At 38.0% G+C, this 23,338-nt stretch overlaps 1 protein-coding gene across 1 annotated transcript in view; it reads right to left on the bottom strand.

The window, feature by feature from the left end:
- Positions 1–23,338, bottom strand: part of vex (somatomedin B and thrombospondin type 1 domain containing protein vexed) — a 307,350-nt gene that overhangs the window by 5,477 nt on the left and 278,535 nt on the right. Inside the window, exon 4 of the mRNA XM_081768307.1 lies at positions 7,868–7,944. Coding sequence (XP_081624433.1) covers positions 7,868–7,944 — 77 coding nt within the window. The remainder of the gene's footprint in view (positions 1–7,867; positions 7,945–23,338) is intronic.

The following is a 23,338-nucleotide window of genomic DNA, read 5'->3' as shown; positions in this document are numbered from 1 at the left end:
ATACCATGTTGCCTATAGAAGTCGATAAGCATTTAGCCACGTTCATTTGTTCTGCCTAGCCCAAATAATCGTTTGTATTTCCTCACGCCCTTCAATTAATGGCGAAAGGCAATTCTATCATTATTACCAAAGCAATGCACAATTTTACGTACATTATTTGCACATATTCACAAGTGCTTCTGATTCTAGACGAAACGTCTATCCCAGGTGTATGAATTATTAGTATTACGAATGAATTACGAAATATCTTAACAATACAGTTCACATTATGCAATATTCGAATGAAATATGTTAAGAGTCTTCATCCCGGCGAAATTAAAAGTCTTCATCCCGCTAATTTTACAGTAATTATGTGATATCTTCAAATAGATTAAAAAAAAATCGAAATGTGGAACAAGAGCGCCCTAGACAATATTATTTTACATGAGAACCGTTATCACGACTCACTTATCTGCTTTCGATTTCGAGCCATTTTGAAAATCGGTATTTATTTTCGCGTTTCTAAACAGCTGAAAACGGAAAGCCACTAGGTGACTTGTGGTAAAGGTACCTCATGCAAAATAATATTGTCTAGGGCGCTGTTGTTCCATATTTCAATTATATTTTATCTATTTGAAGATATCACATAATTACTGTAAAATTAGCGGTATTTTAATTTCGCCGGGATGAAGACTCTTAACTAGTGCTTTTTAGCGCTTTATCGTGTTATTCTTTCAATTGGTAGGGGAAACGCTTATCGATACAGTGCATTACCGGCACAAATCATCACATTTCTCCCCAAAAAACAAATTTCAAATCGGATTATTGGGGGGACAGTACCCCCCAGTTCCATGTTTGGAGGGGACATGTCCCCCTCATCCCTCCGGGATTTGCGCCAGTGCACATTAGAAGAAAAATTGAAACGAAAAATATGCGAACCACTACATCTCTTCGCTTGTGGTAAAAGGTGAAAAGACATTTCCAATCTAAGGGGTGCCGTACAAAAGCATAAAGCATTTGAAGGGCAGAGAGAATTGGAAGGAGGGGGGATAACTTCAGTTCACTTTATACTCATACACACATACAAAGAACAATTTAAAGTTTCAAGGGCTGACAGTGATTGAAGGGGGCTGGGCTCTTTCTAGCCACCCTCCAGCTAAGCTGATGATAGAAACTAATTTCCAAGAAACACTCATCTGAATATCATGTGTAACCAACCCCAGTGACCACGTAAGTAACTGCTCAGCCAGGTATCCAATCCTTCAAATGCTGAATCTCAGTCTAGGGTATGGTATCCCATGCTCGCTATAGATCTTGGTGTAGATAGGTTTGCCTGACTGGCGTTGATACCACCGTCTCACCACTTCCCACATGTGCTCGACAGGACTTTGGTCCGAGACCTACTAGAAAAGGCATATACAGTGTACATAACCTGAGTTTCTCTTACACTGCGAGGACGCGTGTTATCCTGAAGGAAGATGAAGTTCGCAAAGTGTCCAAATAAGGTCGGAGAACAGAATTGACGATGCATTAGTTATTCAACTCCCCTGAATGAAGACCAGGAAAGAAGAAACGTGTAGCTTATTGCCCACCATATCAGAATGGCAAGTGTGGTCCTGTACGGTACGGCATGTGTAAACAATAGCTCAATTTTCAAAGAATGAGTTGGTTAGAGTAAGAGTATTGTTGCAAACTGTCTTATCAGGGAAGTAGTTAATGGGGAAAAGGAATAAAGAAGAAATAAGGTTGAATTTCATTAACTATATCAAAATCAACCATTCGAGCGACAAGATGGGAACATGATGGCTCAGTGGTGCAGCGCTTTCCTTTGGTGCGTGGGGCCTTTGGTTCGATCCGTGCCAAGTAAATTTGTGGTGGTCTACATTGTGTCCACTGTTTTCTTGGGTATTCCCATTTCCCCCAACATTCTCATTCCATTAATTATTCCATCATCATCTACTTGTCTTAACCATCGTCTCCCTTAGCCTAAAAGGGGGGGTGTAAGCGTGGGACGTTAAATAGAAGGATTTCGTTTCGTTTTTCGAGAATGCGAGAGTTGAAGTCGCAAAAGCTAGAGGAAAAATACCTTTGAGAAGATCAAGAAGAATATAGGAGGATAATATAAAGCTAAATTCTAGAGAAGTGAGTACAGTAGAACCCCTCTAATCCGTCACCTTTGGGGCTGGGGGTATGGTGGAAATGCAAAAAACAAGATCGGATTATCAGAAAATACAGAAAAATACGGATTTACAGTAAAACAAACAATCTCTGAACTCAAAAATGACTGCATTGTTCTCTACAGTAAAGACAAACGAATAGTAAGCACTAAAAAGTACTCAATACCGTACAGAAAACACGCACAACGAAAGAAACGATATAATAGATGACGGAGCACTAAAGTGGATATGCGGTAATAACAAGTGAACTACAATACCGCGACGGCAGTAAACGACGATGAACCTCGTGAGTCACCGACGAGCCCGCTTGAGCACGGTCGGATCAACCGGAGTGGAGAACCAGCAGAGGGCGAACGAGAGGGATTCTATTGTAATAACAATCCAAATTCTGCGTTCATAAACTTATCGTGCTCTTCTCCTCAATGAGGCTCGAAAATCTGGACATTCATAGTTTCAATACCTCGTATGTTGATACAATATGTACTGTATAATGTCATCTGGAAAAAAAAAAATAGTAATACTATTTCTAATAACTATAGTCGACTAGTGTACACGAAACTATTATTATATTTATAGGATCTACTAACACAGCTATTCATAAGAAGAGGAAACCAAGTACTTTGTATTCCCAGCGTTATTTTTAATTTACTTACTACGATGCATCCAATGCCGTGGGCTTTCTTTTTCATTCATGACACCGGGTCTCAAAGGAGAAACAAAATTCATGACGGTGCTCGCATTGAGAAGGATGTTGTGTTTGAAGAAGACGAAAAAGCAAACAACGAGGTGACTCTTTTCGTTTACATGTTTCATTCACTCCCTCACCTGTGACCTTATGGGAAACTTCAATTAATTTAATTGCTGGTCGATACGGTTACATGCAAATATACCCTTTTCTTCACAGCTTTCACATCTCAGAGTTTTATTTACTCAAGGAGAAATCCAGAAGAATGTATTTCTTCCTTTATTTAAAAGGATGAATATACGTAGAAAATAGTTTTTATCTTTTTTATTTTTAACCCTTTGAATTCTAACGGTATATGTGATGTGCCAGTAGGGCTGCCACACGTCCGGCTTTTGGACATAAAAATTGATGTCCGTCTTTGTACCCAAGCCGGACGCACTTTTTTGTCCTCCTTTTTGAATTTGGAGACTAATTAATGAAACAGGTTAACTAATTAAGAGTCTTCATCCCGGCGAAATTCAAATACCGCTAATTTTACAGTAATTATGTGATATCTTCAAATAGATAAAGAGATAATTGAAATATGGAACAAGAGCATCCTAGACAATATAATTTTGCATGAGGTACCGTTACCACAAGTCACCTAGTGGTTTTCCGTTTTCAGCCGTTTAGAAACGCGAAAATAAATGCCGATATTCAAAATGGCTCGAAATCGAAAGCAGATAAGTGAGTCGTGATAACGGTTTCTCATGTAAAATAATATTGTCTAGGGCGCTCTTGTTCCACATTTCGATTATATTTTAACCTATTTGAAGATATCACATTACTGTCAATTAGCGGTATTTTAATTTCGCACGCGAGCAACGGTCTCAGCATTTGTCGAAGTTGGTGGTCTTCCCTCGCAGTAAGCGTCGTCAATAACTGTACGTCCATCCGTTCTCAAGCAAGTTTCTCTACTTCGAGATAGCTTGACGCAAAATAGCATTTTCACCATACACTTCGTGCATCTGCCAATAAATTTCAATGTATTTACACCTTTGTGCCCATACATAAACGAAACACTGCACGCACTTCCAATTTGGATGTTATCTGCAGCTTCCGAGACATGGCCATACCCTTAGCAAGCTAACTATTATACAAAGCTGCTACGTCATGCGCTGCAGATAAATATTTGCAGAATTGCCACCAAGTTTCAACAAAGTATTCTTGTACCAGAAGTTTTTTTTTTTTCGAAGGTGTGCAATTCACTTTTTGACTGACTTATGTACTAATGTGACATCTTATCATTTTAATGCAAATTAAAGGAAAGTGTGGAGAAACGGAGCGGCATGCAAAGTATTTAATTGTCATGGTACAATATTATGTATTTGTTGAAAAAATAGGGTAAATTGTGGTAAAATGGCTTGGCAACATATTATTGCATCCGAAGACGGGCGGTTGCTTTCGGAGAGAGGAGTTAACAATTTTTTTTTATTGTCCATCAGTGCAAAGCTGTCTTCAACATTAGGGGGGAGGGGTAAGACCGTCTCCATAATCTTATTTTTTTAAAATATTATAAATATTTATCAAGTTGAATAACAATGCTGTGGACACAAATCATCACATTTCTCCCCAAAACACATTTCAAATCGGATTATTGGGGGGACAGTCCCCCAAGTTCCAAAATTGGGAAGACATACCCCCCTTATCCCCCCGGGGTTTGCGTCAGTGTTATTGTCAGATGAAGTTTGACAATAGTGTTAATATGCATATATTGTATAAAATCGGGAATGAGTGTTCTGTTATTAGGATCACGCTTCTGGGCCTTACTAGGTTTTTGAGGAGCTCTCGGACCAGCAAATTCCATTCCTCCCGAACAGCAGTGCAGAGTTTCTCTTTTCCTGGGGGCCGGCAGGCAGACTCCAATACGTCTATCTAATAAATCCAAGCACGTTCCATCGAATTTATGTCGGGAGATCGCACAGGCCACTCGATGTGTTGAATGACTTCCGTTGCTATATAGGCGTCCATCAGGTTGGATCGATGGGAACAGGTCTTGTCATCCATAAGGAACGACTGTGCCCCCGTAAAGCAGCACATAGTCATGCAGATCCTCGTCCCTGCACCTGTAGGCAGTGATGGATCCATCATCGAAGATCCAGTGGATGTGTGGGTTCATATCATTATTCACAATAATGCCTGTCGACACCAGTATGTCACTATTACTATGTTTATCCTTTTCCACAATGTTCGTGGGATGAAAGCAGATACCCTGTTCGCGCCACATTATTGTGCGATGAGAATTACTCTAGGAACTGTAACAGGATTTATACATGAACAGTACGCGGCTCCACTCCTTGTGGGTCTACTGGCTATGTTTTCTACACTACTGTAAACCAGCCGTTTTGTGCGTTGGAATCAGTGAAACACATGTTGTTAGTCCTCAGGCATACATACCACTGGCACACAGACTATCACCCTTGTGGCGCCTGCAAGCTCCGCTGACAGTTATCATGCAGGCATGGTTCGGTTGCGGTGCTCAGTTACAGTCAGATATCAGTCCTGTTGTGGAGTTGTCACAGGTAACAATGCCTTACGTGTCGATAAGTTGTTTTCACAAACTGGACGCGATAATGTGTGACACATTGATGGCTCTTGTTACTGCTGTCTGTCTGGTACCTCCTTTCAAGTGGCCGGTGAAGAGGTCCTTGATAAATGCATCCTTGTTAATGACCACTTTGTGCCATATTCCTGCTGTCTATTACAACATTTAACTTGGTAGAAGCCTCCGCTCACTACAACAGCTCTACACAGAATGAGCGTGTTCGGTTCCAAGCACTAGTGTTTGATTTTCATCCTATTGAGGGCCAAGCCGATGCCTGCCACACCCAATTCAATGCGCCTCACAAACAATACCCGTCATTTGCCACATTTTTTCTGTTCCTGACTTGCTTCCTTACATGGAACTTCTCGTAATATGCTTACGTTTTGGAAACCGGAGTAGTACGGAAATATTTTTTAAAAATGAATGCATGCTCGTGTGAACATAAGTCCTACAAATGAATAGAAAACCAGAGCCCGAGTCTGAGTGCAAGTGCGAGCTTTAATTAGGCTAGTGAACGTGAGTGCGAGCTCTAATTAGGCTAATGAGCATGAGTGCGAGCTCTAATTAGGCTAGTAAGCATGAGCGCGAGTGTGAACTCTAATTAGGATAGTAAGCGCGAGCTCTAATTAGGCTACTGAGCGTGAGCGTCAACTCCAATTAGGATAGTGAGCGTGAGCGTAAGTGCGAGCTCTAGGCTAGTAAGCGCAAGCGCGAGTTTGAGCTCTGATTAGGATAATGAGTGTGAGTACGAATTCAAGCATCTTTGAAGATAGTGATTCCAAGGCCTTAATGAATTCAACCCCAAAGAAGTTAATGACCCAGGATCGAGCTGTCAAGAGTTTTGTTGTAGATAGCAAGTCACGAGCTCGAGAGAGTAGAAGTCTTGAGGCTAGTATAAGACAGTAAGCGTAAGACTTGTTTGCATTGGCAATCTCTGTTGCACAGAGTGACACAGAAGCAAAGGAAAAGTAGTCAGTCACCTGGGAAACGATCTTCCTAACAATCTTTGGATCGTTTCCCTGCTTCCACAATCTTCTTCTGCCTGCTTCCACTTCTAATTTTTCATCCACATTTTTATACTGGAAGGCTAAAGGAGACGGGATTTGATAATGAACGAGATGGTGGAATGAAGAAAGTGATATGAAACGGGAAAACCCCGAACACTGATATGGGGTTTGTTCATCATTAAGCTGATCTAACATGGACGGAAATCGAGCCAGAGATGAATGCTTTACCACTGAGCCACCGCGGCCTCGTGAATTCATGTCTTTCCGTTAATCAAAAAAGAAAAAAAGTAGTACAGAATGTGTTCGATGATGAGTTGTTACTATTTATTTATTAGCATACAGTATGTTTGCGTCTAATCAAATTATTCTTGGGGGCGCGGTGGCTCAGTGGTAGAGCGTTCACCTCCGGTGCTTGGGGTCCCTGGTTCGATCCCAGCTCGCGCCGTGTGGACTTTGTGGTGGACAAACACCGTGCTCGTGGGTTTTCTCGGGGTGCTCCCGTTTCCTCCCACTTTCTTCATTCCACCATTTCATTCATTTCTCATAATCACCGTCTCCTTTAGCCTAACCGGCATAACCGTGGGACGTAAAACTCAAAGATTTCATTTCAAATTATTCTTGAGTAATATTTGTCTGAATTCCATGATCAATCATGACTAGTTTTATTTCACAATTATAACGAATTTTAAAAAAAAATATATTACTCTGTTAGAAGTAAGTGTCTAAGCGTGATAGAATGCATACGTTCCAATCAGTGGCGGATCTTGAAAGTTTAAACAGAAAAGGGGCAACCAGAACCCATATTATGAAAGGTATATCATCAGTTTAAATTTTACATAGGTCCTATAGAAGTTTCCGACTTACTCTCTCCCGATAGATATTGGGTCATATGCAGAGTCGTTTTGACGTATGATTAGCGTCATACTAAAGGCCTGACTACTGCAAGAAACATATGTTAGTCAAACTCTTTAGTATGGCATTAATCACGCGTCAGAACGACTCTGCATAAGGCCTATTATGACTAAGTGGGACGTAGACATTGTGGATCTCAAGTATTGTTTTACACGTTGGATAATGGAAAAACTGCAACTCAAACTCTATGTATTGTTTCAATAATTTACCAATAAAGATTTCTTGGAAAACTTACTCTAAACGCTTACTATAAACTTTCAAAAATATATAAACAATAGTTTGAATTATATTTGTCACTCAAAAAACTAGGGGGGAAGCGCAGCCCCTGGTCTAAATCCGCCACTGGTTCCAATAATTGAGGCAGTGATGAAGGCATGCAAATATTTCTATGTTACCTTCTATCCTTTTCTTTGCCTTTAAAAGCTATTTAGACGACTTTTAAGAAAGGTATGACAATGTATGGATTTAGAAAAGACCACCGCAAAGTAATGCTTAATTCCCTATTTGAAGGAAAATAACTTACCGTCTCTTAGAGAAGAAAACGCGGCTTCTTTTCTGCAGGCTTTGGAAGCTTTCAAAACCTCAAATTCCACACAGTATCTGTAAAGAGAGAATAAAATAATTAGTAGCATGAAATTACGGGTAATTTCTATAAATTAAAGAATTAGAGGACATAATAAAAATAATAATCTATGGCAATATGTCAAAAATGGGTACATAATGCCGAAAACAAGGTTTTGTTAGCTATATGGTTTGAAAAATCGAAAATTCATCATCCTAGAATAACTCAAGGGTATCTTATACTTTGTCAACATTATGTTCTTACTACCTCCCTAAGGTTAAGTCTTTTAGACTTTCGAACTATGCTATGCAGAAGTGCCCATTTCTTCAAGGGCTTCGCCGCAACTCCTCGAATTTGCCATCTTCTTCCCCAAATTTACCATTTTCTCTCCTACATTTGCCATTGTGTCCAATTTGATTGTATCATTCTCAATAATAATAATAATAATAATAAAAAGGCTCACCCAAATATTCTCATTCGCTACCTACGACATAAAACAATACAATTTGCGATTGGTAGCCATTATTTGGTATCCATGGATGTACATGGATGGATACAGACCAATGCCAGATAGATACAGCTTCATCACAATTCTAACTTCAGGATCTGTGTTGCCCACGACACAAGAGTCCAGACGAGAATTATTTCTTTCTTAATTCGAGTCGAGTCGAGAAATTTTACAAGTCGCATGAGCAGCAGGAGTTTATCAAGTCTTAGATCTCAACCATTGTTCTAGTATTATAAGCCAAGGGGGGCTATAGTCCCCCATGTCGCTCAGGTATACACTTGATAAAATGGGCTTCAATCCTGCTTTACTGTTATTGCAAACTATGATTTAGCCCCTCCCTTGATCATATCCTGGATATCATATATAGGGTGTTTCAAAACAACACCGACAACGTTTGGGAGGAGGTTCCTGACACCAAGACATGGCAAAAAAGTATAGACCAACCTGGATGAACAAATGCTCCCTTTCCGAGTTATGGGCTGCCGATAACATGAAAAACTGAACCTTAAAGGTCCATACCTCCAAAACTATGGAACCTACTGTAGTCGGGTCAAGACTTCACTTAGGAACTACTATGTGTCCTACCCAAATATCCATGTTTCAAAATCCTGGGATGCTTCCGCAACAGTTTTTTTATAGAAGGAGTTTGGCTACGGGCATATAAATTGAAGTGCTCGTCAACTACCTCTATAAAAATTGCTGAGCAGCTACCGCAGGATTCTAAAACTTCGATATTTGAATAGAATACATACTAGTTCCTAAGTGAAGTCTTGACCCAACTACGGTAGGTCACACAGTTTTGGAGCTATGGACTTTTAAAGTTCAATTTTTCGTGTTTTCGGCAGCCTATAACTCCGAAAGGAAGCATTTGTGCACCCAGGTTGGTCTATACTTTTTATCGTATCTTAGTGTCAGGAATCACCTCCCAAATATTGTCGGTGTTGTTTTGAAACACCCTATATATATCCAAATAAGTAAATAAAAAATAAGTAAAAATGTACTTCGTCCTATAAACATGCCTCCGATGCCACTTCATTTCCGAGATACAGGATGTTTAAATGTCGAGTCCCTCCTGTGGCTCACTATGGAAAAGTGAATGGAAATGTTCAATATTACAGGAATAATACAATCAAGTGGAATTATGTCTGTATAAATACATTTACACTAACATAGAGAATGAAACTAATCAACACTTGAGGCTATTGGGTTGTCAGTGTTGCCACCCTGGTACAAAGTGTTATGTTTTCAAATAGCACTAGATGTCCGCACGTTAGCATGTGAGTGCTGACATCAAAATGTTCCTAAACATGGGGCAGATTTCGCTTCATTTTTGAAAGACAAGGCGTCCAATTGTGAAGTCAATTAACGGCTCACAACAGTTCATAGATTACAACTGTTGCGTGTTTCCAACGATAAATAATTGAGAAAGGTATTCGATGGTGGCCAGAGCGTTGGTTTATACCACATGTAAGCTTCGGAAGTCAGTGTCCCATGTTTAGTAACGTTTTGATATCAGCAATCATACGTTAAGTTGTGGATGTCTAGTGCTATTTGAAAACACAATACTTTGTACCAGGTTGACAACACTGATGTTGATTAGTTTCATTCTCTATGTTAGTGTAAATGTATTTGTACAGGTATAATTCCACTTGATTGTATTATTCCTGTAATATTGAACATTTCCATTCACTTTTCCATAGTGAGCCATTGGAGAGACTCGACATTTGAACATCCTGTATCTCGAAAACGAAGCAGCACCGGACCCATGTTTATACGAGCATTTTTACTTATTTGGATGTCCGTAATCACCTCATCACTTTTCGCCATGCATTTATGTTACACCCTGTATATATATATATATATATATATATATATATATATATATATATATATATATATATATATATGTGTGTGTGTGTGTGTGTGTGTGTGTAAAGTCATTAGACAATATGCAACAATAAAAAAAAATGTTTAAATGTTTTATATATATATATATATATATATATATATATATATATATATATATATATATATATATTCCCTTCGTAGATCTGTCGTGACGCGGAGAGATTCTGATAACTTCAACACAAAATTAAGCAGGAAAAAGAGGGCATAAATTTTGTATTTAAATTTAAAAATCGAGACGAGACAAACGTTTTGAAACTCGAGACGACATTTCTACAAAATTTACGAGACAGGCCAAAAAAGACATTGTTCGTCTCGTAGCCAACATTAGTCTGGAGAGGTGTTCACTTTCGCTGTTAAATAGCCTAATACAAATGATTTGATTAAAGTTACCAGTGACGACGCTAGATGATTAAAGGGGTAAGCGCTCCCCCCTGGTTGCTTAGTCTGCCCCCAATCCTTGGAACCCTCCCAACAAAACAAATATGTTGAGCACTATCGTCAAACTCAACAGTTTACAAGTACACCAAAACAGGCGTTAGTGTATCGTGTATCTACGCATTATATACGTAGAATTTTTGGATTTTACTTCCCACCTTTCTGCCTTCTAGTTTAAAGGAAATCATTAGAAATGCATAATAAAAGGACATGCAATGAGCAGGCTTCGACACTCCCGACAAACAGATTTTGTGATCTGCTGTCTTAGAGCGTTCGATCGTGTCTGTCGACCGTATACTTTCGTGGAGACATTATTCGTGAAGGAAAAAAAAAAAAAAAAAAAAAAAAAAACATTTAGTTCAAATTTCAATAGCGGTGAATCATGTCTCTGAAAGGATAATAGACAGAATTAGGAATATCTTTGAAATAAAAAAATGGAGAGAGAAAAAAAGAAAGATGCAATTGCAGAAACTTGGTCTCTGGAGTTGTCATTTTTCGTGGGAACAACCACACATTCGCCTACGTGTGCTTCGTGTGATAGTTTGTATGTCTATGTATCTCTGTCGAAATCAAGTTGTTATAGCTTCAATTTTCCTCCCACATCTTTTTTTTTTTTTTTTTAAGAGTAAAAGTCGCCATCGTGACGAGAAACGAAGTCTGGAACTCCAACTATACGTAATTGGACAGGTCACAAACAACTTCGAGGAAGAGGAGTAAAGAAGAATTATGGGTGTACATCAAGAATTGAATAGTAACGGTTCCGCCTCTTTCTTTCGTTTCTTTTTACTGAGTAAAACTAGGAAATGTATGCTCGTACAGAGCAAAGAGTGGAGACAAAAGTGTTATGATAACTTATCGGTTGAACTGTTTTTATGTGATTAACGAAAGATTGTTTTTCGAGCAGCTCAGGCAGAAATTGTAATGTCACTACCTGGCAACAATGCATAAATACAAATAGAGCACTATGGTAGCGCCATAAGCACAGTCTAATAAATAAGTAAAGTTCTGTCAAGTTTTAAAACCTTTTATGAAAGTAATTCTAGCTTATTACTGTATGTTTTTTTCTTTTGTTTTACAAAATGTTTCTGCTTTCAACTCTCATAAATAAATTAACGGAAATCTCTCCTTGTTTAGTAGAAATTTGCGGTTTTTTTTTTTAAAAAAAGAAAAAAGCTAAAGTTTGTCCTTGCAGAAAAATTCTGTAATAGCCATTTATCTTTTTCCTCAATTCTTCATCTGCTTTTTAATTTTTTTTTTTTAACTTTTTGAAGTTGCTTTATAAGCAGAATCGCTAATTAAGGAAGAAGTTTTTTAAACTTAACAATAGATGGGGACACAGGAGGTGAAAAACTTTTAACGACTAGTTCATGTGCAACGATCAAAATAGAAGAAGAAAAAGAAGAAGAAACCGAGATTTTTACTAATTAAATGTGACATTATTTCTCTGCATCATCGCAAAATTCTTCCATGTTTCTGTTCCTTTTTTATACAAGAAAAAAAAGTACTATTGGGGTTTATGATAGTTTTTATATATATAGGTAGATAAAGAAAGGAAGAGAGCTTAATTATAAGAAATGATAAAAGTTATAGTAGCTACCAGTGGCGTATTTACGATTTTGTTTCGGGGGGGGCTTTGCTAACTTTCGGGGGGGGCTTTGCCTGAAAATGTGAAAATTCTGCAGGACATTTCATATACTTTACTATAGTAAGTAACATTTCGGGGGGGCTTAAGCCCGGAAGCCCCCCCCCCTAAATACGCCACTGGTAGCTACTAACTGCGATAATCTAACTTTTTAAATTTAAACAATACCTAATAATTATTCACACAATTAAAAAAGAAAGTTTATTTATTAGGCAAGGATTATATTGCTATACAGGGTAGACCACAAATCACTTGACAAAAATGAATTTGAAATGAAATATTTATGAAATACGCAACTGTGAAATTATTACAAGTTGTATCATAGCATTAAGTGAGGTTATCTAAATGAGTTGTTCAAAGCATTCTCCATTATTTTCAACACACGAATTATATTTTTTATTTAAGTACAGAAGAACATATTACATCACTAATATTGCTGGATGGTACTTTATCAAATTTAGTAGTAACAAACAATAAAGGAATCCACTTTGGACTAACTCACGCTCACTCAAACTCACGCAAACATTTTTTCTCGATCTCAAACTCTCAACATAATTTCGATATAATGCTGACATCTTTTGTACATCACGTTCACTGGACCACACGCTCACATCATTTCGACAGCACGTTCACTCGCGTTTCCGCTCTTACATTTTGTTGTTACTCTGTTAATAACAGAATTACCCTATGTCAGGGGACTTTTGAGACACCCTGTATTTAGTAATTATTATTTGTTCTTCGAGAATTTGTAGAAGATCAGTTTATTACACACCATTCAATTTATCATAATCCTGCGTCAAAGGAAGTTATTTGAGGTGTCTCGTATCAAATGCCGCCAAATCCATTTTATTTATTTATTACCGAAATCCTAACTATATATAAAACTACATGAGCTGGCATAAATTATTGAGCATTTCTTGTAGGGCTACAATGATCAAATTTGGCATGATTGTAGCTTTTCGGGACAAACCCACAGAGAAATTGCCAAAAGTGAATATATATATATATATATATTTTTTTTTTTTTAATTTTTAGGGGTCTAAAGAGGGGATGAAGAATTTCGCCATGCTATTTAAATGGACCTTTTTTTTTTTTAACCTATAATCTCATGTTTTAGGTACTTAGAATTGGAATAAAAACTTGAAATCCGGTATGCTTGTACGTTTTTGTTAACGGTACCTAAGTAAGTCAGTAAAAATGAAAAATTCCAACTTAAAGAGTGGTTTTATAGGGAACTGAAAAATCTATTCCATGTTATTTATATGGAACACCTTTTACACCGCCAAATTATTGAGCACTTCCTGTAGGGCTACAATGATTAAATTTGGCATGATTGTAGCTTTTGCGGGACAAACCCACAGAAAAATTGCCAAAAGTGAATATTTTTAATTTTTAAGGGATCTAAAGAGGGAAAGAAGAATTTCCCTATGTTATTTAAATGGATCTTTTCTTTGGCCTATAATCTCATGTTTTAGGTACTTAGAATTAGAATAAAAACTTGATATTCGGTATGCTTGCACGTTTTCGTTAGCGTTACCTCAGAGAATCATCAGAAATAAAAATTTCCAACCGTAGAGTGGTTTTATGGGAAACTGAACAATTTTTCCTATGTTATTTATATGGGACGTCATCTATACCCCAAAATGTTTAGGCATTCCGGTAGGATTACAATGATGAAATTTGGCAAGATTGTAGCCTTCCAGGACTAACCGACAGGAAAATTGCCAAAAGTGAATATTTTTATTTTTTTAGGGGTCTAAAGGGAGTTGAAGAAATCCCCATGCTGTTTAAATGGACGTTTCCTTGGGATACAAAATCTTATGTTTTAGATAGTTGAAATAGGAAAAGAAACGATAGAATTGTGGGTTCAAGAGGTGCGAGCCCTAGGCCAAACAAAGACAGTGTGTGGGGGCCAAGCCCCCGGATGGACAGGTTCAGGAAATATGAAAAGCAAGTTCACGAAATTCACTGTTTATGCAAAGGCCAATAAATAAGAAATGCGAGGCCGTAGACCGAGCAGACACGGGGGTCTGGGGTCGGAGATCCCAGCTAGCCAAAGCTAGTTGAGTTACATATCGCTTGTTATATGTTTGATCTAAAGGAATTCCATGGAAACAGAATTTTGTTTAAAAGCTTAATATTTCATACTAAAAAACTAGTTCAAATACGGGACTTTGTACGCGTGTATATGGAGCTTCACTGCACGTTTTGCGAGATTACTTGAAACTCAGCGAAATGGATGTAGCGAATTTTGATACTAGGCGCCTCATTTCACATGTACTCCTACCAAGTTATTTGAGGAAAAAACCAGAATGGCATTCCATAACCATTTTAGTCTGTTTCTCTCTCAAACATATATAGGAAATTACTTTTATAAGTGTGATGAGCCTAACTGGGAAGTCAGTGAAATTCACAGTAGAACAATTTTACGTAGAAAGCAAGAGTAGCTTTTATAATACACGCGTGGCAAATATCTCTACCCTTCCTCTATCCACTACCCTAAAATTACAAGCCACAACAGATATAAATTCGAAATAAATGCTAAATAAACACATAGAGAGAAAATTGCTCCGAAGCTTTGGCCAGGATGAGTGAATTTTGGTTTTTAACTGTTTTCTCGTATTCATACATAAAACTAGGGTGTCAGGGTGAAATTAGAAAAAGAAAAAAGAAAGAAAGAAAGAAAGTTGATATAAACCCCTAACACCGCAGAGGTCCCATACGTTATAATCAGAGAACATTTAGTGGTACCACATACACGCTGTGAAAACGACCATATGAAAAGGGAAAAAAGAAAAAAAACATACAATTTATGTCTTTGCAATAAAACAAAATAAAAAAAAACATTCTGCTCTGTCGTTTTTCATTTTTTACTTCAAAAATCATGACGTTTCCATTTTCTATAGTTTTTTTCTCTTTTTTTCTAACTGTATCATCACACTTCTCCCTATATACATAGCTTTACACCAGCGGTTCTCGATTTTTTTTTTTTTTAATTTTGGGTCACAGCACAATATCCTTTGTTGCCTGTACCCGAGACGCACTAGAGTACATAGCCTATTGGCAATACTATAACGGATTCTGATTAATGACAGGTGTTCATTCTTGAACATTTTTAGGCCTACGAAATATCTTATTTTTTAAAAAAAAAATTTATATTAAGTTTATATTAAGCAGGATTATTATTTTAAATTTATATTAAGCAGGATTCCGTAGCAAATATGCCGAATTCTGCGACAAAGTAGTGTGCCGCTGCACATTTTTTGAGAATACAACTCTAGACAAATCAAATACAATAATTCAACAAATAACAAACCAGAGGTGAGGTTTTTCCACAGAAGAGCCCATATATACATTAGCGTCAAGAGCACATAAACTTTAGGGGGTGGGGCAGATTACCGGTGTGTAAGGAATTCCTATGAAAAGTAGGGAGTTCGGGGTCCTCGCTCGGAAAATTTAAAATAATACTCTTTGTACATTGCATTTTGAAGCATTTTTGACTCAAAAACCAAACAAAAACCTTAAAAATTTTGAGTTTTATTTTTACCGTCGATAGTTTTTTTTTTTTTTTTTTTTAATGCGAACTACAGAAGGTTGTTCGCTTTATATTCGATCTTTTTTGACAGGTACTCACCTTAAGAGAAACATGTCGCCGCCGCCGATCATGTTCTATTGGACCCCCAGTATCGTGGACTATCACACGGCACCGCAGTTTCCATTTCAGCAAGCTCCCGCGTAGGACAGGCATGGGAATTCTGTCCCACTTCTCAGTGCAAGCGTTGCATAAACCACCCAGGGTACGCGGATAGCGATGTTGAAGACGTAATTTCAACAGTCCAAATGCGCAAAAAATTCATTGGAGTGGCATCTTCAAACGAAATGACACGGATTCTTAATTTTTCTGCCATTACTCAAAAACAATAAAGTTTTGAAAACAGGTTTTAGGCCTGCAAGCCTATAACTAACGTAAATGAGGGTCAACAATGTATAGTTAAAAATTAGTTGAAAATTGTTTTTGTTTAGCGAAACTACACTCGCTTTGCTGTTCGTTATCCAAACAAAAACAGTTTGTTACTTTACAGTTTAGCCCACCTTCACCTTCAAAGACACAAAAACTATCTGCTTTTTTAAAAATTGGAAACAAACTTTTATGCTACTTTTTTCATATCCATTTTGTCTAACAGTTGTTTGTGAACGTAGCAAACTGCTACATAGTTGAGTCTCTTTTCGGTCATAATTGATCTGAGAGATTTGAAATATTGTAGGGGAGGAAAACAGTTTTACAAATATTGGGGGCAACACGTCCCCGATGGGATTGACGACCGTAATATTCTTCTCAGAAGCTTTATGGAGCCACATTTCTTTGCAGAAAGAACTGTAACGGGACACTTGTATCTTGACACGCTCCAAATGTGGTTGACACCACAACTTGAAGAAGATTATCAAGATTTCATTTTCCAACAGGATGAACTCAACCCCACTTCCATAATGACGTGAAAGGGTATCTGAATGAACATCTCCCACAGCGTTGTATAGATGACAGTGGCCCTGATAATGAAGCATTGTTGAAGTTTATCTCGAGGTCCCCAGACATGAAACAATGCGACTCCTTTGTCTGGGGACATCTTCTGTTTTTCTTTCTGAAAATAAGTATCTGGTTGGTGTGATTGTCTAATGTGTTTTATTCAATATAAAGTGTTTCTTTCAACTGAGGGTCACTGGAGCAGCTTGTAGTTGAAATTCCTGATTTTCGTAAGTTATTGAATTATAATGCTGTAAGTCTTATTTTACGAGTAAAACCATTATAGAGATGCCATACAGTTTGGAGCTATGACATTTTTTTACCGATCTTTTTTTCTTTCTTTTTTCTTTTTCTATTCTTTCTTCTTTTTCTTTTCTTTCTTTTCTTTTTTTTCTTTTTTTTTTGCTATTCTACCAAAGCTCGGTTCAGTGGTGATCGGCTAATATATAGTCTACTGTAATCAGTGGCGTATTTAGGGGAAGTATCGGGCTCAAGCCCCCAAAATAAATTTCTTAGTTTTTCGCATTCCACATACAACAATAATCCTTCTTACCATTTCTAAGAATGGTAATTCCTAATGGTAATTTCTAAGAATGGTAATTTGCTTTCCATTTTTTTATGTTTTTTGTTCAGAAATAATACTGTATTTGTCAAATTTCATTCCACGTAAGAATTGTGTTCTTTTTTTCTTCCTTTCGTCCATTCTACTCTTCTGTTTGTTTTTCTTAGTAGTTACTTTCTTTCGTTTCTCCTATCATACTTTCGACAGTTGTTAGTTGTAATTCAAGTTGTCACACCAAACTAAGAGGAGCTGATAAGTGAAACTGGTGTTCCACACCAACTTGCACGGATATCAACATAACGGGACTTTGCTTATTATAGCAATGGAATATTTAATCGTTTAGTTATAAAGAAAGGTAAATGTTTGAATTAAAGAAAATCAAGAGGAGGGGGGGGAATAAGTAGCCTGCGAAATTAGGTAGGGCAAGAAGATGCTTCCTTTTTCTTCTATGAATAGAATAAAATGTTATGTTCACTGCTAAATTTTTGTGTGTATCATATTATATAAGATTCACCAGTCTACAATTGTTGCCACTAAAACTGCAATCAGTAAATTTCAGCTTCAATTTACCTCAATATTTTCTTCCAGGTAAAAACGTACACAGATAAAACTGAATATTTTCATTTTTTTTTTTTCAAAAATGAAATCAGTTAAGTTGAAATGAGATTACAAATATTCAACGTGTGTCTGCAGGAGCATAATTTCAGATTTGCCTTGGGGGGGGGGGGGGTAAGCTCCTCCACCGACATACGAGTTTCACGTTTTTTCCTGGTATATAAGTAGACAATTGATTAAAATATATTTAATTCTCAAACTCAGGTGGGCAGTTGCCCCCCCTGCTTCCCCGTGTTGTGCATAATCCCACCGAAACAGAGTTCTAAATACGCCACTGACTATAATTATTAAGTGCTTCGTAATTTTTAAATTCTAAACACTCGCAACACAATGAGACTGCGCGACACACCGGTTGGGAACCACCGGCTGTAACTATTATTTTCACGACTTTTCTTTTAGTGAATATACGTTTCACACAACTTTTGAGAGTGTGTATTCTCTATGGCAATGTACTACGAACGGTAACGCAATAAAATGAAGGCTGGAAGAGAACTATTTTACAGCGCTCAGACGTTTTGAAATGGTAGCTCTTCGTACAAGAAAGAATGAATGACAATGCGATTTATGTTAGCTCTGTGTAATTTGAGAACGAGCAACATTGAACAATGCGTACTCTAGGCACAGTAACTGAAACTTCAGAATCTATTTCGTTCTCTTAACCGTCAGAGGGGGAGGGAGGCAGTTTGCCATTACATCAGACTGTTTAATTGGGGTAATATAATTGCCGTTTGGGAGACGAACCCAAGAACTTGATCAACAATCTGGCTTAGTTTCGTTTAAAACAAATTCCACAAACTATGAAAGTTGACAATGGCATGGTTTTACGATGATTATAAACTGAACTGGCTGTTAAACTTGACTAACAACGCTTCGATTTCCAAAGAATTATTTTAAGAATTGATGTCCTAAAATCATTGTACTGAAACCTAAAAGGAGATAAAGCCGAGTGTCAAATGCATTAAACTCATTGCTCATTATGTTTATTTGGTATAAAATTAATTGTCACTACTAAAATTGAGATCAGTGTCTCCTTTAGTGATATCATATGGTAATGGTGTCAAACAGTGTAGAAGCGGGGAATTTTTCTCCTTTCTTTTGTTGAGTGAAGAATATTTCACCACCCTTATCCTAGATTGACTTCAACCTAAACCAATATGAATAGGTCTTAAAACTCACAGCGTAACAGTCCTTCGCGAACTTGAGCCTGCCCCAACGCCATCTGTTAGCGAAAGTGTTGTCAGTGCGTTGTGTCGTTCTGCCAGTAATAAGTGTGTCGGAAATGTATTTAAGGAGGCCAGGGAGCCAAATGTGTCCAAGGTGATGTGAAGAGTAAAGGCTGATTCACACATCTGCCACGCTTCGTCCGTGCCACGGCCGCAACCATTCACCTTGCAGAGCCGTGCCGCTTTCTTCACCATTTTCCAATTTCTAGTAAACTTCGTGTGCTCCGATGAAAGCCGAATGATCGGAGCCGATGAGCCATGACCGAGCTAGTTTCTCTTTAAGGTGGCCAATTAAGGTACGCCACGTCATGTGTAAATTAAAGAAAAGACTATCTAATGAACTTTACAGTGCCAAAGTCTGAAAAGAAACTTCGTGAGCCACGGCACGAACCGGGTACGGCATGGAATCGGCACTTTACGTGTGAATCAACTTTAATAGTGAAATGAAAAGAAGCTTCAGGGACAGGGAACACTGAATGGGATTGTTACAAGGGAGCTTGGAGGGAATGGAGCAAAACCGACGGCGAAATTCAACCAGCATTTGTTGCGACACTCATAGTCTGATGCGAGTTAGATAAACTAAATATGCGCCGTTGCAAATTCAAAATCGCTTATCATCGCCAACTTCGCTAACGTCCAAAGTGAACAGACGATGATTGATCCGATAAGTCCTCTTCCATCTTATTTCCATCTCTTCCATCAGCAAGTATTGTTCATGTATGGTGGAGCCCAAAGAAGGATATACCGGTATTTCGAGTTGTCCCCTTTCTATAATATATATATATATAAATGAAAACATGGCGGTAACTTTGTGACACTGTGAGTCTCAAATTATTGATAAAGTATGTGAACATTTTGGGTGAACATAGGCATCCTACAATCTCAACGAATGACGCAATATCCTAAGATGACACTGCTAGAGATGTTGGGGCGTGGTTTCACGAACGACTGATGGAAGAACTACAATACCGTACTATCCCTGGCCCACCAAATCTCCGGATCCCAACACCATTCAACACCTATGGTCAGCTTTGCAGCTCAGCAGATATATCGTGTTTTTCCTTCCTGACGAAACTTGAAAGGTTTTACTATAGCAGTTTACACAAAAATCGACGGAGGAAAGAAAGGCAAAAGATACAGAGAGAGAGAGAGAGAGAGAGAAGAAGAAGAAGAAGAAGAAGAAGAAAACGAATCTTTATTTAGCTGTGTTACTCGCTTTGAATAATATTCTTGAATCAATATAGTTGGTTTATTAACCCTTATCACATTGTACGAGACTGTGATATTTATTGACAGACAATAACTTTACTGTGCAACAACACAGCTAACGTAAATATCAACAGTTCGAAGCTGTTTTTACTATACGTCTGTTCCAGTTGAAAGCATTACTTTCATTAAATCTTTAATATTCTGTAGAAACTTACACCGAATTCTGCAATTGATTCCAAGAACACGCAAGACGTTTAATGAAAATGGCCTCAGGGTCGATGCCATAATCTTTATTGACAAGTAAAATAGCTCAGTGAAGACGTGGTGGAAATTGTGTTACACTACTGCACAGTTACAAAGAGTGGAGAATATTTCGTCTGGGAACTCCAAGGAACTTCGTATTAAAACAAAAGCCTAACTTCCGATTTAATCATGAGAAGTTTTAATACTCTGGATACCGCTATGCGTTATGTGATTATTTTTCCTCTCCTAAATTTAGTTTCAACTTCCTCTCCTCTGTGGCAGCACTGTAGTTCCTCTCCTTTTGTCTGTGGCTGAAAGCTCTTTTTTTTTTCCCTTTCGATAATCCTACTCAAACAAACCCGTTAAAATAGTGAAACTCTAGAAGAAAGAGGAGGAAGGTATAGAGGGGCTCCATACCCCGCAAACCACCTCCCAAGGCAAGGAAATGAGAGAACATCGACAACGTTCCCGCCAAGTTAATTTACAGCCCTCATAAATTACGGAGAATTGCCTGACACTCGTGGCAGACAGGCTGTGGCAGTGAAGGGAAAGGGTTGAAAAGCCTGACAGGGTAGAGAAGGTCGACATTTTGCTGACACAACCTTCACTATTCTGACCCGCACTTGCCTTTGGTGCCCGAAGATATCAACACACACACACACACTCGACAACTAATATGCGTTTACATACATGCATTGTTCAACATAGAATCTACTTTTTATTCTTTAGCAGACATTTTGATGCGAGGATGGATGGATGGTTCAATGAAAGTAAAGTAGAACTAACATTTCCCGCGTTTCAAACAGAAAAACGTTTTTCAATCCTTCAATATTATTATGCCCTGAAAGTATTTTCCAAAAACAAACACAGATGGCGCTTGTAGCAAATACATGCTAGTCACGTGCAGCAGAGTTCGTTCAGACTGGATAAAAAAAAAAAAAAACCCTTCAAGCAAGATATAAAAAAAAAGTTTTCCCAGTATATTCTCCCACAAACAACATAAACAAAAAAACTTCTCAACTTCATTTCCACACCAGGCACCACGGATATTATATTTTACATAAACAAAAACAAACAAAAAAAAGTGCATTAAAATGGTCCCTTGGGAGGATATGATAAACTAATATGCGATACACAGGAAAATTTAAAAAAAAATACACAGAAAAGTATTATAACCAACTACCCTTTGTGTATAGTATAGAAAAATGCTTCAACTTTTTCTACTGTCGTCAGTTTCGTAATATGCAAATACAATATACAAACACACACACAAGGAAGGTGTCACGGAATCATTGAGAGTGGTATTACACAGGATTTCCGCCAGAATTATGAAAATGGGGGCATGTCTTGGCTTTTTGGGGGGGGTTAACTATTTCACTCCACCTGTAAGTTACAGAAATATTTTATTAGTATAACTGGATTGGAGATTTGCGTCCCTTTCAGCACTGAGATTATATGAAAAGTGAACCTGTAATTTACGGTGGAATCCGAACCACCGTAGTGTATTCAAATTCCAAGGCACTATAACTGGGTTGCGAATAGTGTTGCCAAATTGGGATATAAGTAGCGAATTGGGCAATTTTCTCAGTGCCCTCCTTACCAAAATTTCAAATTGGACGACACGCTACTTTTTTGGGCTATTTTTAATTATCTGCAGGCTATGAGTCTTAAGAATATGCAACCTTTTTTTTTATTTTGTTCTTGAAAATCAGAAAGTCCCCTACCTTATGCAATTACCATCTCTCCAGTTCATTACACACTGTAGTTTTATTGCAACTGGCGTAGTATGGAGTTTGCTCTAACAGTCCGAAACTGCAGTCGCCGCTTAACCATTGCCAACCCCGGCATCTGACATTTTTATGTTTGGACCATAAATATTTCAAATCCGCTACTTTTGAAGCACAAACTCACTACTTTTTAATCTTCAGATTTGGCAACAATGATTGCGAACTCGAAACCCTGTGTCAAATAATGCGCGAATGCTACCCACTATACCAACAGGGTAGGAGTTTGGTAGGTAGTGTTTAATATTCTCTTTTATCAAGATTCTTTAAGGCATAGTTTTATACTTTAACGTAAGACTCGAACCCCCTAGAAATCAAATCGGTCTTTCCACCATTGGTGGAAACACATTTAGATAGGAGCAATTTTCTCTCAACTTATATGTAAGCCGAAAGCAGTGGTGAATCTAGAAGGTAAAAACTAGGGATGGCCACAAAGTTCCGGTTCCGGCGGAACCGGTTCCGCGAGAAACCGGTTATCGGAGATCCGATTTTCAGAACCGGTTCTAGACCTGGAGCCGAAGAACCGGTTCCAGACCTGGATCCGAAGAACCGGTTCTAGACCTGGATTCGAAGAACCGGTTCCAGACCTGGATCAAAACCGGTTCCGGAACCGGATCTTCTAGAACCGGATCCGTTCAGACCCGAAAACCGGTTCCACCAGGAACCGGTTCTGGCCATCCCTAGTAGGAAGGAGGTAGCCAGAACTCAGACTATGATACGCAGGTAGTTTACTAGAAACTTTCAAAAATATATAATTAATAGTTTAAATTACTTTTGTCAC

This window comes from Thermobia domestica, chromosome 8 (genome assembly GCF_964235325.1).
Source record: "Thermobia domestica chromosome 8, izTheDome1.hap1.1, whole genome shotgun sequence".
NCBI classification, from domain to species: Eukaryota; Metazoa; Arthropoda; class Insecta; order Zygentoma; family Lepismatidae; genus Thermobia; species Thermobia domestica.
The sequence above is the reverse complement of the archived record's forward strand: the minus strand, read 5'-3'. Positions and strand labels throughout refer to the sequence as shown.